Here is a 17,500-nt window from a genome sequence, read left to right on the forward strand (position 1 = left end):
TCTGAATGTTTTCAAATCCGCAATAAAAGTTGTTTTGACAGGCAGTTAAAAAGCTATTCACGAGGTGCGAGCGTCCTTATCCTTCTGTTTGTGCATCTGGAACACTCTGTCCCTAAAGAATCTGTATTGTCTGATTCAATCCACTGACTTGTACAAATACAAATTTACATTCAAATATATTCATGTGTTTACTGGTGAAATCAATTTCAGCGTGTCTCCATTGTAAATAAAATAGGACAGTCATATATTAAGGAGCCTCTATAGAGAAATAATTTCTCTCTTCCCCAGTTATGAATCTATTAATTTACCACACACCCGTATCACTAATATGATCTGTACTGTGAAAGGTCAAACAATCTCACGTAAAAAAGAAGACGTAAAATTGTTAAACAATAACTTTCACTTTAATCTCTAAATATATGCGCTGAAAATAGTCGATCTACAAGTTTGTAGACCTGCTATTTTCTGCAGAAGCTTTCAGCAGAATACGAATGCTGGGGTTTAAGTGATTAAGCCATGACTGGAAGGGAGATCATGGACGTTTGTATACCGGTGTGACATTTGGTCATTTACCAAATGTCTTGTTTTGTTTGCCATGTGTTTCAGACAACGAAAATATGAGCTTTTCCTGATTTCAATTCACAGTGACCTTCATCAGGGAGAGAAAACAAACAGCTATAACAACTGTACAGATGCAAACAAGATTAGACAGGTGTTAGATTATCTAGATTGTGTGTGTGTGTGTGTGTGTGTGTGTGTGTGTGTGTGTGTGTGTGTGTGTGTGTGTGTGTGTGTGTGTGTGTGTGTGTGTGTGTGTGTGTGTGTGTGTGTGTGTGTGTGGCTGTGCTGATGAAGCAGTCCAGTCCAGCAGGGCCAATATTTGCTGCCACTGCACTCCCCATCGTGTGTGTGTGTGTGTGTGTGTGTGGGTGCACGGGTGCGTGAATGTGTGTCTGCAGGCGTGTATGCATTTCTCTGTCTATCTGGGCCTGAGTGTTGTGCACGTGCGTGAACATCTGCGTGTGCACAAGCGCGTGCATGCATGGATCGATGATGCTCTTTTTCATGTTAGGACCAATAGGAACATCAATAATTAAAATGTCCTATGTGAGAGTCACTGGCAGCATTGATCCCTCGCTCACACACTCCCTCGCTGAGTGTGTGTGTGTGTGTGTGTGTGTGTGTGTGTGTGTGTGTGTGTGTGTGTGTGTGTGTGTGTGTGTGTGTGTGTGTGTGTGCGTGTGTGTGTGTCAGAGAGAGAGAGAGAGAGAGAGAGAGAGAGAGAGAGAGAGAGAGAGAGAGAGAGAGAGAGAGAGAGAGAAACATGGACAGGACTATTATCGGCATTGATTGGTTGATCGTTGTTACCAAGAAAACAAGATTGGAGTCAGACAGAGTGATGGAGAGAGAGAGAGAGAGAGAGAGAGAGAGAGAGAGAGAGAGAGAGAGAGAGAGAGAGAGAGAGAGAGAGAGAGAGAGAGAGAGAGAGAGAGAGAGAGAGGAAGGATAGAGGGAGACTAGAACAGACAGAGGAGAGGACGGAGGAGAAGAGATGGAGAAATGGAAAGGAATGGAGGGAAAGGAGGAGGGGAGAGAGGGAGAGACACAATGAGGAGGAGGAGGAGGAGGCACAAAGTACAAGTAAGGACAGGAAGAGAGGAAGAGAAAGAGGGGGAGAGGTGCAGAGCAAGAGAAAGGAAACGAGGGACGGGGAGAGGAGGGGAAGAGAGGACAGCGATGATTAGAGAGGAAGAAAAAGTGATAGAGAGGGAGAACGCAGGGAGTAAGAGAGAGAAATGCTCAGAGGACCACAACGGAAAGATGGAATGGAGTGGTGAGAGAGAGAGAGAGAGAGAGAGAGAGAGAGAGAGAGAGAGAGAGAGAGAGAGAGAGAGAGAGGGTAACTCTTACTATGCATACCATGTCTATAATGCATTATAGCATATTTATAATGCATTATAATCTGCTTATAACACAGCATAATTATAGTTATGAGAACGTATAAATACTCGTAGTGCTTTATAACAATAATCATAACGCATTATAGCATTCTATAATTACTTAAAAGGTCAAGTATTATAATACTTTGTAATTGCTGGACACTCACAGACTTTTTTGGCAAGGATTGTAGTGTATTATAATTATCATAGTTGTAATACATTATAATAATGCTATAATGTATTATAATCAGTCATTGCAGGCAGAAACCCAAATAACAGTGACTATAATGCAGTATAGCATGAGAGTGGTAATGTGATCCATACCAAAGGAAAGTCAGTGAGCGACCAGTAGTTATGCAGTGTTATGATGCTTGACCTTATTCGTCATCATAAAAGGCTTTATAATGTGTTATCATGACTGTATAATCATTGGATCAGTGTTGATTTTGACAGCACATTTTTATTTAGCATTTAGTCATAGTCTTTTGAATAAAATTCCGTTTAGTTTTAGTCATATTTTAGTCACCTGAAATGTTTTAGTTTTTGTCTAGTTTTAGTCGACTAAATATCATAAGATTATAGTCAATGTAAAATGACTTGTCTTTTAGTTCTACTGGATCTCTTCTCCACTAGTCACTCCCTAACATTTTTGTATAGTTTTTATTTGTTGACGAAATTATCAATATATTTAGCCTTAGTTTTAGTCATCAGAGCGTTTTCGTCAGTGAAAAAAGATAGTCGACGAACATTTTTCGTCATAGTTTTAGTCGACGAAATCAACACTGCATTGGATGCATAGCAAGTGTTACCAATAAGAACAAGCAGAAAACACTGTGCTGCGCACTGCATTCCCAGCTTGCCCGGCGTTGCTGCGGTTATCACACTGAGGTGATGGAACCAGTGGTGGAAAAAGTAATCAAATTCAAGTATTGGCATCAAAATGTACTTAAATTACCAAAAGTAAAAGTACTAAAACATTAGAAAATAGCAGATCTACAAGCTCACAAGATGCGACGCGTTGTGAGCTTGTTGATCAGCTATTTTCAAATAGCCCATGTATAAAATAGGGCTAAAGTGGTTAATGCATGTTTCATAATATCATCATTTATATCTGTAAAGTAACTAGTAACTAAAGTTTTCAAATAATTCTAGTGGAGTAAAAGTGCAATATTTGCCTCTGTGATGTAGTGGAGTAGAAGTAAAAGTAATGGAAATTGGAAATACTCAAGGTAGAGAAAGAGAGAAAGCACATCACGGACTGACTGAGAGGTACAAGGACAGGGGGGGTGGGGGTCCTTACCTCCACGCAGGTCGGAGGAGGCAGCCACGTAGGCAAACGTGTCCATGTTGATGATGTCAATCACTGGACTCACCACACACTTAGGGTCCTGGAGAGTAACACACACACACGCGCACGCGCACGCACACAGTCACACACACACACACACACACACACACACACACACACACACACACACACACACACACACACACACACACACACACACACACACACACACACACACACACACACACACACACACACACACACACACACACACACACACACACACGATTAAAAGGTGCTGCTGGAATATGTTTGTGGGAGTATGACGATGTTATACTCTGTGTGGGCAATGCATGGTGTGTGTGTGTGTGTGTGTGTGTGTGTGTGTGTGTGTGTGTGTGTGTGTGTGTGTGTGTGTGTGTGTGTGTGTGTGTGTGTGTGTGTGTGTGTGTGTGTGTGTGTGTGTGTGTGCGTCTCATGATGTGAGCACCATAGAGAGTTTAAGAAACAAAGAATGACAAACCGAAGAGAAGAACAAAGAGGAAGAGAACGATAGAGACAGCAATCAGAGCAAGAAACAGAGAGAGACTAGGAAAAGTACAGGTCTCCGCCAGGCCAGGTAGGTTATTGTGGGCCAGCAATGTTGATGGAATATGAAAAATGGAACAGATCCGTGTTGATCACGTGACTACAGATGTAATGTGTACCGATTTGTGTGACGTTTGGACACAATCTGTAGGAGTAATATAAAACAAATTGTTTGGCAAAAAAGCGGCCTCATGGTGGCGCTATAAAAGACCAATGTGAAAAATTGTGGGCAGAGGTTCTGCTCTGGCATCCAGGGAGTGTGTGTGCACAGCTTCACGTTGATGACAGTCTCGGCCGAAGCTTCGGCCTGGCGGAGACAATGAACAAGAGAGGGGGATCTGAGGGAAGAGAAGATAAAGGGCAATAAAGGTAAGCGAGAGAATAAGAGAGAGGGAGCGAGGGGGCGAGAGAGAGCATTCTGGTGTGAAAATGACTGGAATGTAATGCAATAAATGTGATCTGCCGTTCAGGTAATGTCTGTGTGTGTGTGTGTGTGTGTGTGTGTGTGTGTGTGTGTGTGTGTGTGTGTGTGTGTGTGTGTGTGTGTGTGCGTGTGCGTGTGCGTGTGTGTGTGTGTGTGTGTGTGTGTGTGTGTGTGCGTGTGTGTGTGTGTGTGTGTGTGCGTCCTGAGGTGGATTCCATTCCAGGTATTACGTCCACTACATTACGTTACAGTCATCCAACTTCAGTCATGCAAACAGTGCATTTACAGTACGGTGAGTTTTACTTTCCTTTTTATCTCGTTCCCTCAGCCCCCCCCCCTCTCTCTCTCTCTCTCTCTCTCTCTCTCTCTCTCTCTCTCTCTCTCTCTCTCTCTCTCTCTCTGTCAGTGATACTGTACATAATAGCTGACAACTGCAGTTGTTAAAGATACACTCAGCTGTGTTACATTACGCCGAGAACAAGGCAAGACATCTTTACAAAATAATGAAGTGTTATTGAATGATACAATTCAACATGTATAATACACTCTTCTACAGTACACTAACTGGAAACAGGTCTCACTGTCCACGCGGAAGCAGACAAACAAACTATTATTATTAACGCTCTCTAAAAGGAGCACCAAGAGCAGATGCAAACGGCAAAGTAATAAGCAGTGCTAGGACAGTGGTTCTCGTTAGAGACAGACAGTCTCTCGTTAAGACTTATTCTCATACGCAATATCAGTTTAAATTTGTACTCCCATACACAGACCAGTGCAGAGCTGAGACAGAAGATGGGAGTGGAGGCCATAGTGGATGTGGTGAGGAGAGGCAGACTGCGATGGTACGGACACGGAGTAAGGAAGGAAGAGAATGATTGGGTGAAGAAAGTAATGTCGATTAATAAAGATGGAAAGAAAAAGAAAAAGGACAGTGGTTCTCAAAGTAGGGTTCAGGGACCCCCAGGGGCCATTGAGGAGTTGGGTCTGTAACTCTGAGAGCATGAGAGCGTATGTATATGTACATACTTACGTACGTATGCAGTTTTACCCTATGCATGCATGGTTCAGACATCCCTGCTGAAGTATAAAAGTGCGGAGGTTACCTCCTCACACGCCGACTACACCAACTCATCTCTGCCATCTGGACAACTCAGACTGTTCCACAAGACTGGAAAGATGCCACCATTATCACCATCTATAAAAAGAAAGGTGATAAGTCCTCTTGTGACAGCAGCAGAGGTGTGTCACTCCTGTCAGTTGCAGGCAAAATCCTTACAAGGATCATGTTTTCCTGCCTGGCTACGCACATCTCGGAAAAGATCTTGCCAGAGACCCAATGTGGTTTTCGGAGGGATCGAAGCACCACTGATATGATATTTGTCGCCAGGCAAATACAGGAGAAATCCAGAGAGCACAAGCAAGATGTGTACATGGCTTTCATTGATCTGTCGAAAGCTTTCGACACAGTAGACAGAAAGCTACTCTGGGGCATACTCAGCCGGTTTGGGGTCCCATCCAAAATCCTCTCCATCCTCCAGCAGTTTCATGATGGCATGCAAGCCAGGTTTCGAATAGGTGGACAACAGTCTGACCCCTTCGATGTCAACATAGGAGTGAAGCAAGGATGTGTCCTAGCCCCGGTTATTTTCAATATATTTCTCACTGCAGTTACACTCATCACCCATAAACGTCTGAGGAACACGGATGGAGTCAGCATTAGTTTCCGCCTGGATGGTAACCTATTCAACATCCGCCGCCTCCAGGCATCCACCAAGACTACTGCCCTCCAAATCTGTGAACTCCAGTACGCTGATGACTGCACGCTGATTGCGCACTCCCCCGAGTCCCTTCAGCATGCCCTCAATGTGGTAGCTGCCACTTACAGAGCTGTCGGTCTTCAGGTTAACATCAAAAAGACACAAATAGTCCACCAATCAAGCTCTACCCAAATTCCCACACCGGTCTTTCACATTGACAACACCCCTCTGGAAACGGTACCACATTTCAAATACCTCGGCAGCATCCTCTCAGACAGTTGCAGGTCACGGGTCTTCACCAACAAGAACCTGAAGGCATCAACCAAGGCAGCAGTGTACCAGGCAGTATGTGTGTCCACACTACTGTATGGCTCTGAAGCTTGGACACCATACAGACGGCACATTAGATCTTTGGAGGCTTTCCACATCCGCTGCCTGAGAAGGATTCTGGGGATCACATGGGAGCACCACATGACCTATGCAGAGATCTATGATCGCACCAACTCATCCAGCATAGACGTGTTTCTTGCACACAGACAGCTCCGCTGGCTAGGCCATGTGATTTGCATGCCTACAGCTCGTCTACCTCGACAGGTCCTCTACAGCCAACTCCAATCCGGCCAGAGATCTGCAGGAGGGCAACAAAAGCGCTACAAGGACCACATGAAGGTGCTACTAAAAAACTGTAACATACCACCCTCGAACCTGGAAAGAATAGCAGCAGATAGAGACACCTGGCGTTCCTCCTGCCTCTCAGGTGTCTCCCACCTGGAGGAGAAGACATCCCTGAGACGTGCAGAGAAGCGCAGACAGCGGCATTAGCGCGCTGCAAGGACTGTCCAACCAGGTTCAACACACACCTGCCCCACGTGTGGAAAAGTTTGTGGATCAGCAATTGGTCTTCACAGCCACATGAGGTGGCACGAGCGCACCAAGCGCTGAAAACCCCCTTTTACCCCGGGAGATATGAAGTCATCATCGACAACGATGGACTGCCATAAGCATAAGCATGTATGTATGTATGTATGTATGTATGTATGTATGTATGTATGTATGTACTGTATGTATGTATGTACTGTATGTACTGTATGTACAGTCATTGCCTATTGACTTTGTCGTTTTTTTTCTGGCATCTCATGCGTGTCACGCAGGACATGTGTTATTTCCACTTATTTCCACTCTGTGCCACTAGGGGCAGCAGCGGTCTACTGCCTAGAGCTGCCTACAGTTACTGTATCCTCTCATACACTTTACTTTACACTTTTGTATTATGTTTTGACACTTGCTTTGGAAAATGTAAACGTATTTTTTCTCATGCCATAGCTCATTTGAATTGACAAATTGTTTGTTTGTTTATTTCTGTGGTGGTGTTTCAGTGGCACTGATGAATAAAATAATTAAGCATTTTGAAATAGCCTAATGTTGCTATATTAAATAATTAAAATATATATTTAACTCTTAACTTCCTAGAAAGACAGAGAGATATCATGTCTGTTGCATACAGTACACATGTGACATTTATTACCTTGCGCTCCTGCATTAATAAATAAATAAAATAAAGTAACGGGCGTCAACGCTCCTATCTGCCCCTTTTAACCGTTATTTCGTTATTTCTATTAACCGGTTATTCTATGAAATATATTTATAAGATTTTCCATATTGCTGTCAAGTTTAGTTTAGTTTTATGAGCACATTGTTATAAAATAGAAACAATACATGACGAGGCACAAAGCTCTGTGCGGCTTTCATCATAAAGTTTAAAAATAAAAACTTCGACATTAAACAAATATATTTAGCTCATCATCAGCTATATATTCTCAGTTATCTTGGCATATGCTTAATTTTTTTATAAGATGATTGGATCATCTGTGACAGCACGTTTAATAAACGTCGCATTTTCATTTTGCGCTGATGTCTCGTTAAACCCATGGTGCTGTTGAATATTATCCAACTCTCTCTCTCTCTCAGTTCAAGGCTCACTTCAGGCAGACTTCATTTGAAGCGCAATGCAAACAACATGACTATCAATGAATTCATGTGCAAATGATAACATGAAATGCTTAATTGAGAGTATGTTTTTTCAATGTATGATATACTTCATTCTGAAAATAGCCGATCTACAATCTCAAAACTTTTCAGATAGCAACGTGTTTCTGAGCTTGTAGATCGGCTCCTTTCACTGGTTTCGGTTCCGAGGAGACATACAATACCCCCACACACACACACACACACACACACACACACACACACACACACACACACACACACACACACACACATCTCTTCGCCTCTTCCTCAGCTTTTTGGCGGAAGGGCTGTAAAACTACATAGTATATTATAATTATAATGATTCTTATATATATATATATATATATATATATATATATATATATATATATATATATATATATATATATATATATATAATGATCATGGTCTACTAGAAGCGGTCTCTCTCTCTCTCTCTCTCTCTCGTTCTCTCTCTCTCGTTCTTCGACAACTGTTAATAAAGTATTCAATCAATACTCTGTGCGTGCGTGCGTGTGTGTGTGTGTGTGTGTGTGTGTGTCAGGACCAGTGGCGTTTGGTGGAGTCTAACGTTGACCGGGCCAGAACCGGTTTGACGGCTGAACTGGTTTTTAATGCACTCATTAACAATTCGGCCGAATGCAAATGAGCCCCACTTGAAAACAAAGGCAACTTTCTGTGGTCGGCTACAACATGAGAGGCTGCTAATGTTGCACAGGGACAAGCTGGGTTTACAGACCAATATAAACCAAACACATTGGGCAATTGAAACTTTTATTTTTGAAACACACAATGGAAACAATGGAACAAGTCAAAGTACAGTATTATAAATGTAATTGTGCTGTTTACATTTCTTTGTCGACTAAAATATTTTCACCCGCGGTTTATCCGATATTAATTAATAATTATATTTGATTGACCCAAATCCGAGAGAGAGAGAGAGAGAGAGAGAGAGAGAGAGAGAGAGAGAGAGAGAGAGAGAGAGAGAGAGAGAGAGAGACCATTGGTTCTCAAAGTGGGGTCCGGGAACCCCCAGGGGTGTAACTCTGAGAGTGTACAACATTTGTACACTCTCAGAGTTACATTAACATTGATTTAACGATATAAATTCAAAAATAGCAATTACACTTCTTCACAGCATGGGATTCGAACGCGGGCCCTAAAATCAGTAATCGTCAGCTTCCACCACTACACTGTCTGCGCATTTTCAAAATAGTAGAAACAAGTAAGATAAATACTACACAGCAAATGATGCAAGAAAAAAAAAAAAGCCAATCTACAAGTAGGTCTACACGACGTGTATAGTAGTATATAATAGTATATTATATTAATTATAATTATAATTATAATCACACGCCAGGCAATGTGAGCTTGTAGATCTGCTATTTTTTTATGACTCCCAGGTCAGGACTCAGATCTCGTCTGTCTGTCTGTCTGTCTGTCTGTCTGTCTGTCTGTTTGAAACAAAAAAAAAGTGACTCCAAAGCGCCACCTCGTGGTAGTATTTGGAACTACATTTACTGCACGAGTGAGTGAGGCAAATGAGGAGTGTGATGTCAACATGAGAAACGACAAAGTCAATAGGCACCGACTGTATGCATGTATGCATGTATGTATGTATGTATGTATGTATGTATGTATGTATGTATGTATGTATGTATGTATGTATGTATGTACTGTATGTATGTATGTATGCATGTATGTACTGTATGTATGTATGTATGTACACGATCTACATATGCATATACAGTACCTACTGTATGTAGTGTATGTGTGTGCACTGTACGTCAGTACGTATGTATTGTTTGTCCGCTCAAAAGTAGCCAAAAAATCATTGAAAGTCGAAGTGAAACTCAAGAAGAGCATGAATGTTGGTTCATACTGTAGTTGTTGCATGTAAAAAAGAAAATGAAAAAAATGGGGGGAAAAAGAAATGCAGGGCAAACACACAGACAGATGACGGATGGATGTGACAGGAGGCTGGATTATGGGGCAGAATTCCTGACAGGACAAGGTGACATGCTGAGGGCTGAATGTCTCTACCGTCATCACATTAACCACTTGAACCCTATAGCGTCCATATTCTGGGGGTAACATTAGCCAAAAATAGCAGATCTACAAGCTCACAGTGGTTGTGAACTTGTAGATATCTTACTTAAGTAGAAGTAGCAATACCCTGTTACAAGTAAAAGGCCTGTGTTCAAAATGTTACTTGAGTAAAAGTACAAAAGTACTGGCTTCAAAATATACTTAAAGTACCAAAAGTAAAAGTACTAAAATGTTTGAAAATAGCAGATATACAGCAGAAAATAGCAGATCTACAAGCTCACAACACGTCGCATCACAACGCCTTGTGAGCTTGTAGTTTTCAAATAATTGTGGTCGAGTAAAAGTACAATATTTGCCTCTGAGATGTAGTAAAATTGGAAATACTCCAGTAAAGTAAAAAATACCTCAAAATTTTACTTAAGTACAGTACTTGAGTAAATGTACTTATTTACTTTACACCATTGGAAGATAGGCTATTTTTGGCAAAGAGATTTGGTGCAAAGCGGTCCAAGCACAAAGCCAACTCAGGTCCAGTTTACTAAGTGTAGAGGGTTTAAGTGTAAATTAATATAAAGTACAGTGAGTGTATAATATCTATTAGCATAATGACACTGGCTGCGCAGTGCTTGGGGTGAAGCTCTCATGATTACCGCTGTAATTCAACAAGTGTCATTTTCAAATTATTCAGGAGCTGTTGGCTAACGTCAGATCTTTATTCTAAATTAAATTAAACAGAACGGGAACTCTAACTTGGTGTCTCGGCCAGTCAGTTTATGTTCATGCACAAGACAGTGTACAGGACATAATTGCGAACGCAGCGGAAGGAGGCGCGCCGAAGCTTACTATGAAACCGTGCTCGGGTTGTGTGTCTGTGTGCAGTCTGTGTGTCTGTGTGCAGTATTGTGTGCACTGCCTGTGTGCAGCCTGTGTGCAGCCGCGCCCCCATGTGACTCACGCTCTCATTGGCTGCTGACAGAAGTGCCCCTCGGTGACTAATTACACTCCTCTGAGGGAAATATAGCAGCTACAGTCGAAAATAACACATCGAAAAGCATCTACACAAGTTCATCTATTGGGATATCTAAGAATTCCATGTCATTTGTGCATATTTCAGGCCGGATGGCAAGTTGAAAAGAGGACAGTTTCGAGCTGCGTTCGCTTCGTGCGTCTTACTTGTGGTAAAAAGGGATGGCAACTTAACTGGTTGAGCTATAAGAGAGACTAAAGCAATTATCTATATAGTGTCAATTATAAACCACCCTGCCAACCTACATACATTCTACTTTATGGGTATGTATACCACATTCAGGCAAGAGTTTAGAGTTGTACAGAGTTGTACAGCTGGTTGTTTACCTCGATCAATAACTCATACATTTAAATATGAATATATGACTATATAATGAGACGATAGACAGTGATGGATGGCTCCCTGCTCTTGTGGACACCCACACATGTGCACGTGTACACGCGCATGCACGCACGCACACACGCATGCGCGCATGCACACACGCATGCACACACGCATGCACACACGCATGCACGCACACACACGCGCATGCACACACACAAGCACACACACACACGTACGTACACACACACACACAGTACATTCTGGCCCACCTAATAAATATGAATGAGTATAGGGACTATAGGACTGTTGACAGTCCCTGAGTGAAATCCCAGTGTGTGTGTGTGTGTGTGTGTGTGTGTGTGTGTGTGTGTGTGTGTGTGTGTGTGTGTGTGTGTGTGTGTGTGTGTGTGTGTGTGTGTGTGTGTGTGTGTGTGTGTGTGTGTGTGTGTGCAGTTTTTACCTATTGATCACTGGTATATAAAATGAGATTGGGACCACCACTACACCATAATCAAGGCAATCGGTGCTGACATTTAACTTTTTAGCCATTTAGCTGTCGCTCTCATCCAGAGCGATTTATAATGAGTTTTCACCACAGCAGAATCAATAGATAGATAAGCAAACCCATAGAAGCTAGCTAAATTAAAGGGACAGAAAAAAAGTGGTGTGTCATCTCTCTATTCATCCTGTTTTTCTTTGCTGCCGCCTGTTCAATTGTCGCTAATGGACCCTTTTCACAGCAGCCATTTTGATAGGAAATAATAGGGTAAACACAGGTGTTACTAGTGATACCAATTAATTAAGGTTGCCATCCATTCAGGTCAGAGTCAGGGTGCTGCTGCCGTGCATGTCGGCTCACTCTGCTTCACAACGAAGGCTGCGTTCGGAACTATGCTCTGAGAATTGGTTCCGATTTCAGAGTGTTCTGGTTTTGACGCCATAGAGCGTACCGATATCAGTTCATTTACGAACGGTCATCGGAGATACTGATTAACTATAACGTTGCCATTTTCATCTTGCACAATTAATTCAATTCATCCCATGTATAAACATGATTATTAACTGTTTTGTTACATGTAGATGTGTATTGAATTCTAGACCAGTGGTTCTCAACCAGTGGTCCGGGGACCATCAGTGGTCCTTGAGGGGGTTCCAGGTGGTCCCCAGCTAAATGATGGAAAGTTGGTAACCAAATGGACCCTTATAGAGCTTTAACTCTTGAGAGCGTAAAATGAAACCAAATGGACCCGTAAGGGTCCATTTGGTTTCAATTAATTAATTAAGTAAATATATTTACTTAATTAAAGAATTGTTATTTTGATCAACGTTTGCCTGTTATCTCCTCTAATGGTACCAACATCAATACAGCATGAAATTGTGGACAAAATCGTATCCAACGATAACAACATATTCTAAGTCTTGGGTCTGAGAGTCTAAATCTCATTAAACGGTGGTCCGTGGCTCAAATGCAGAATAAATAATGGACCTTGATATGAAAAGGGTTGAAAACCACTGGTCTAGACGGGACCGTACCTATGTTCCCCGGGTCCTATGTTCCCCGCTTTCCTAGGGAGAGCGGGGAATATAGGACCTAACCTAAACCTAACCCTAACCCTAACCTTAGTGGGGAACATAGAACCCGGGGAACATAGGTATGACCACGTCTAGACTAGAGTACCAAACAAGCTGCAACCATTGCATTTTGCAGTGACTTCCTCCTCCGTTGTTCAGACGCTTGGGGACAACGCTGCTTTTCAGCAGGAGTGGGTCAGTGTGCGCACTGAGTGCTCCCAGGGCACAGCACTCTGAAATGTCAAATGGCAACGCACAGACCACTCTGAATTTTCAAACGACCAAAGAGCGCTCTCAGAGCATATTTCCAAAACTGATTTGGTATCATTGGAAACACCTGTGTGTGTGTGTGTGACATTGTCATGTCATTACACGGTTACTGAACTAAACTGAATACTTTAGTCAGTGTTGATGAAACTTCGCTGCACATTTAAGAAGTCATGGATATCATGCACCGACAACTTGTGTTCGTCAATCAATCTTTTCTTGGTGGCCACAATTTTCTTGTCAAGTGACCCATGGAGACTGCTCATGCCAATTTTCACGCTTGTATCACAGATTGAAAGATCGTAGCACTTATCTGCTCCACTAAAACTACAGTACGCTTTGGAAAATGCAAAGACAAATGGCAAGCGCAGCAAAATCATAGAAGAAAAGAAGGGCTCACAACTCACTTTTAAGACGCTCCAAAAACTTTATTAAACACAGCAGTAAACGTTTCGACCTTCTTCAGGTTAGTGAGCGAACGCTTTGGAAAAGGGTCTGCAGTAATGTCAGCTAAACACACAAGGCCACTGGCATTGTCCTTTAAGCTTTCCTGATGAAGAATGAATTGCACAGCCATGGTGTCGAATGCTAAACTGAGCACTGGCACAAGCTGGTCTAAATCAAATTCAAACTCGTGGGGTACGATTTATAAAACTGAACGGTTTATTGCATTTAACGAAACCTGCAGCGTGAAAAATGAAACGGGAGATGTAAAGAGTCACGGGGTGAAAGAAAAGTAAAGACTGAGGAGAAAGGGGAGGAGGAGGAGGAGGAATCATCTTGGATGGAGGGAAAGAGGTGAGGTAAACAGAGACTACAGACATTAATGGAGAGAATGAAACAGAGAAGAGAGAGAGAGAGAAGAGAGGTGTAGGGTTGGGTAAATGGAGAGAAAAAGCTACAGGAAAGAGTGAGTGAAAATGAAGACGTATTAGAGGTGAGAAGACGAGGGGGGAAACTGGAGATTGTAGATAAGAAGAGGAGAGGAGGGGATGATGGAGGGAGAGAGAGCAGCACTTATTTCTCCATGAGAGGCAATCACAGCTACTGCTGTTTTCACCCAAGGCTCCGTATTTCACCCTGGACACTAGTCATCAAACAAACACGCACACGCACACGCACACACACACACACACACGTGCGCACGCGCGCGCATCAAAACATCGCTTTACTCAAGAGTAGTAAGTGCTACAACATTCAATATAGCAAGTGACCTTGCTATAGTTATTCATATTCAAATCCCATTCTCGCGCACACACACACACACACACAAACACACACACACACACACACACACACACACACACACACACACACACACACACACACACACACACACACACACACACACACACACACACACACACACACACACACACACACACAGAGACTCTCTCTCTCTCTCTCTCTCTCTCTCTCTCTCTCTTTCATTTTGTATATACAGTATTTGTAAATTTGTAGGGTGGAGATTTTTGTTTTATGGTGACAGTTTCAATTTCCAGTGCTCATTTTCTATGATTGCCAAGGCCTTTCTGTCCCTGTGAGGATATATGGAGCCTATACAAAGCTGGAAATGGGAGCACATACAGTACACTCACACAGCACACCTGTTTGATCATGCTGTCCCTGTGAGGACATAGAGTACCAGTGGTGGAAAGTAACTACTGTAAGTAAATGTAAGTACTGTACTGGAGTACAATTTTGAGGTATTCTTACTTTACTTGAGTTAGAATTTTCAGTACCTTTACTTCTACTCCACTACATCTCAGAGGCAAATATTGTACTTTCACTCCACTTCAATTATTTGAAAACTTTAGTTAGTTACTTTGTAGATTTTGATTATTATTACAAAACATCCATTAACCACTTCAGCCCTATATACATTTCGACCATTTGAAAATAGCCGATCTACAAGCTCACAATGCGTCGCGATGCGACACATTGTGAGCTTGTGGATCGGCTATTTTCAACAGGTTTTTTTATACATCCAGTGTGATCCAGTGTACCTGTTTGATCCTGTGCAGCAGTGGAGGCAGCCAGTCTTTGTTGACCTCACAGTGACTGTCCAGGAAGGTCAGGACTGCTGCTCTGGAGGCATCAGCTCCTCTGACCCTCGACCTTATCAGACCTGAGAGAGAGAGAGAGAGAGAGAGAGAGAGAGAGAGAGAGAGAGAGAGAGAGAGAGAGAGTAAATGGAACTGTGCTGAGATCTGTTAATGAGCCCCAACTCCATCTCTCTCTCTCGCGCACACACACACACACACACACACACACACACACACACACACACACACACACACACACACACACACACACACACACACACACACACACAGCTATTTTCACAATAAATTGCCTCCTTCTTATATTATTTGACAATTTGGACAATGTTTGACCTGTTTTTATTGTATAGTTTGTTGATTACTTTTGATGCAGAGATGGTCTTTTTTCATTTTATTTCTTCTTTCATTTTATTTTTGTTTTAAAAAGGTCTTAAAAGTCCTTAAATTGTCACTTTACTGTCATCTGAGCTACCCACAGGTTAAGAACCACTGTATTAGGCTACACTATAGCCCTGCTGGAAGTGGAACATAATGGTTAAATGAATACTATCGCCACCGCGGCACACTGTGGGGAATTTATGACGGGGATATATAATGGAGGTTTTCTCTTTCTAGCTCACGTCAAAGCAGATTTAACCATTTATCGCAACACATGGAATACAGTTAAACTTGGCGTTAAAGGCTCCGCTCTCGGAGATGTTCCCTGAATTTTGTCCAAGCAGCATGCTAAGCAAAATCAGGGAACGTTAAGCAAAAACCCCCATAAGCAATACATTGACATATTAGCTTGAATCAACAGACATAAAATCACAAGTGTTTGAGCCTATGCCAGACTCAAAAGGTGGAGGCTGGGGTGGAGGAGGCAGCTAAGCAGCAGCAAATGCGAAGCAGGCAGCAAGACAAGCAGAGATCTGGTGAATGCAAAGCTGTATTGATTGATTGTTTACAATCAGCTGACTGACAGCCGATTGCAGCTGAGGCGGGCAAGACTTCTGTGTCCTGCACGAACTAACGCTATATATGCTTCATTTTACCTCCTGGAAGTTGGCTCGTGTCTCTTCCGAACAATCACTGCTTTTCACTTGCTAGTGCTGGCAGAATGACCTTGAAGCCATGGGCTGAATGCATGCAGCAGCAACAATGCGGAACTTTTACAACATCTAGGAGGCACCGAACAGCAGTGGTGAAAAATAACTAAGTACATTTACTTAAAGGGATACTTCACTTTAGGGCCGGGGACACATTTAAAAAAAATATTAAAAATAAATGAAAAAAGTTATGGAAAATTCATGGCCCCCTCACGCATTAGAGTGTCCTACTAATGTGTGAGGGGGCCATGAATTTTCCATAACTTTTTTCATTTATTTTTAATATTTTTTTTAAATGTGTCCCCGGCCCGAAAGTGAAGTATCCCTTTAAGTGCTATACTTGAGGTATTTGTACTTTACTTGAGTATTTCCCATTTCCAATACTTTTACTTCTACTCCACTACATCTCAGAGGCAAATATTGTACTTCTACTCCACTACAATTATTTGAAAACTTTAGTTACTAGTTACTTTTCAGATATAAATTATTACATTATAAAACATACATTAACCACTTCAGCCCTATGTTATACCTAGGCTATTTGAAAATAGCCGATCTATAAGCTCACAACGCGTCGCATCGCGACGCGTTGTGAGCTTGTAGATCTGCTATTTTCAAATATTTTAGTACTTTAGTACTTACTTTTGGTACATTAAGTACATTTTGATGCCAATAGTAGAGTAAATAATGAATTCTGGACTTCTACTTGTAACAGAGTATTTCTATATTGCAGTATTGGTACTTTTACTTAAGTAAAGAATTTGAGTACTTTTTCCAACACTGCCGAAAAGCCAGGTTTAGTTTCGGGCCCGGCCCACCCGAACCTCTGAACGACGTCACTGGACGAGCATGCACTGGGCTTTATAGGGTTAAGGGATAGGCTTAGGAGTAAAGCACGCCGTCGGACCAATATCCCATTGTACTTTGGAATAATGGGCCGTGGGTCTAATGTCTTGATGGCACCTCTAATGTATGAGGAGACCACTGAGCCAGCGTACCAGCACAGAGCTAGGGGGATTTGCAGTGTAACAAGTATATATCATGGCAGTTTAAGATCTGCTGTCCATCCATCCATCCATGCTATA

The 17,500-nt window shown here is 42.2% G+C and overlaps 1 protein-coding gene across 1 annotated transcript in view; it reads right to left on the reverse strand.

Moving 5' to 3' along the window:
• The window catches only part of LOC308102798 (polypeptide N-acetylgalactosaminyltransferase 14-like), a gene marked incomplete at its 5' end in the record, with an annotated part of 71,776 nt that overhangs the window by 50,101 nt on the left and 4,175 nt on the right, over positions 1–17,500 (reverse strand). Inside the window, 2 exons of the mRNA XM_080452653.1 lie at positions 3,241–3,328; positions 15,271–15,392. Of these exons, the coding sequence (XP_080308779.1) occupies positions 3,241–3,328; positions 15,271–15,392 (210 nt within the window). The remainder of the gene's footprint in view (positions 1–3,240; positions 3,329–15,270; positions 15,393–17,500) is intronic.

Source organism: Gymnoscopelus braueri, assembly GCF_963280865.1.
Source record: "Gymnoscopelus braueri genome assembly, chromosome: 16".
Taxonomy (NCBI): Eukaryota; Metazoa; Chordata; class Actinopteri; order Myctophiformes; family Myctophidae; genus Gymnoscopelus; species Gymnoscopelus braueri.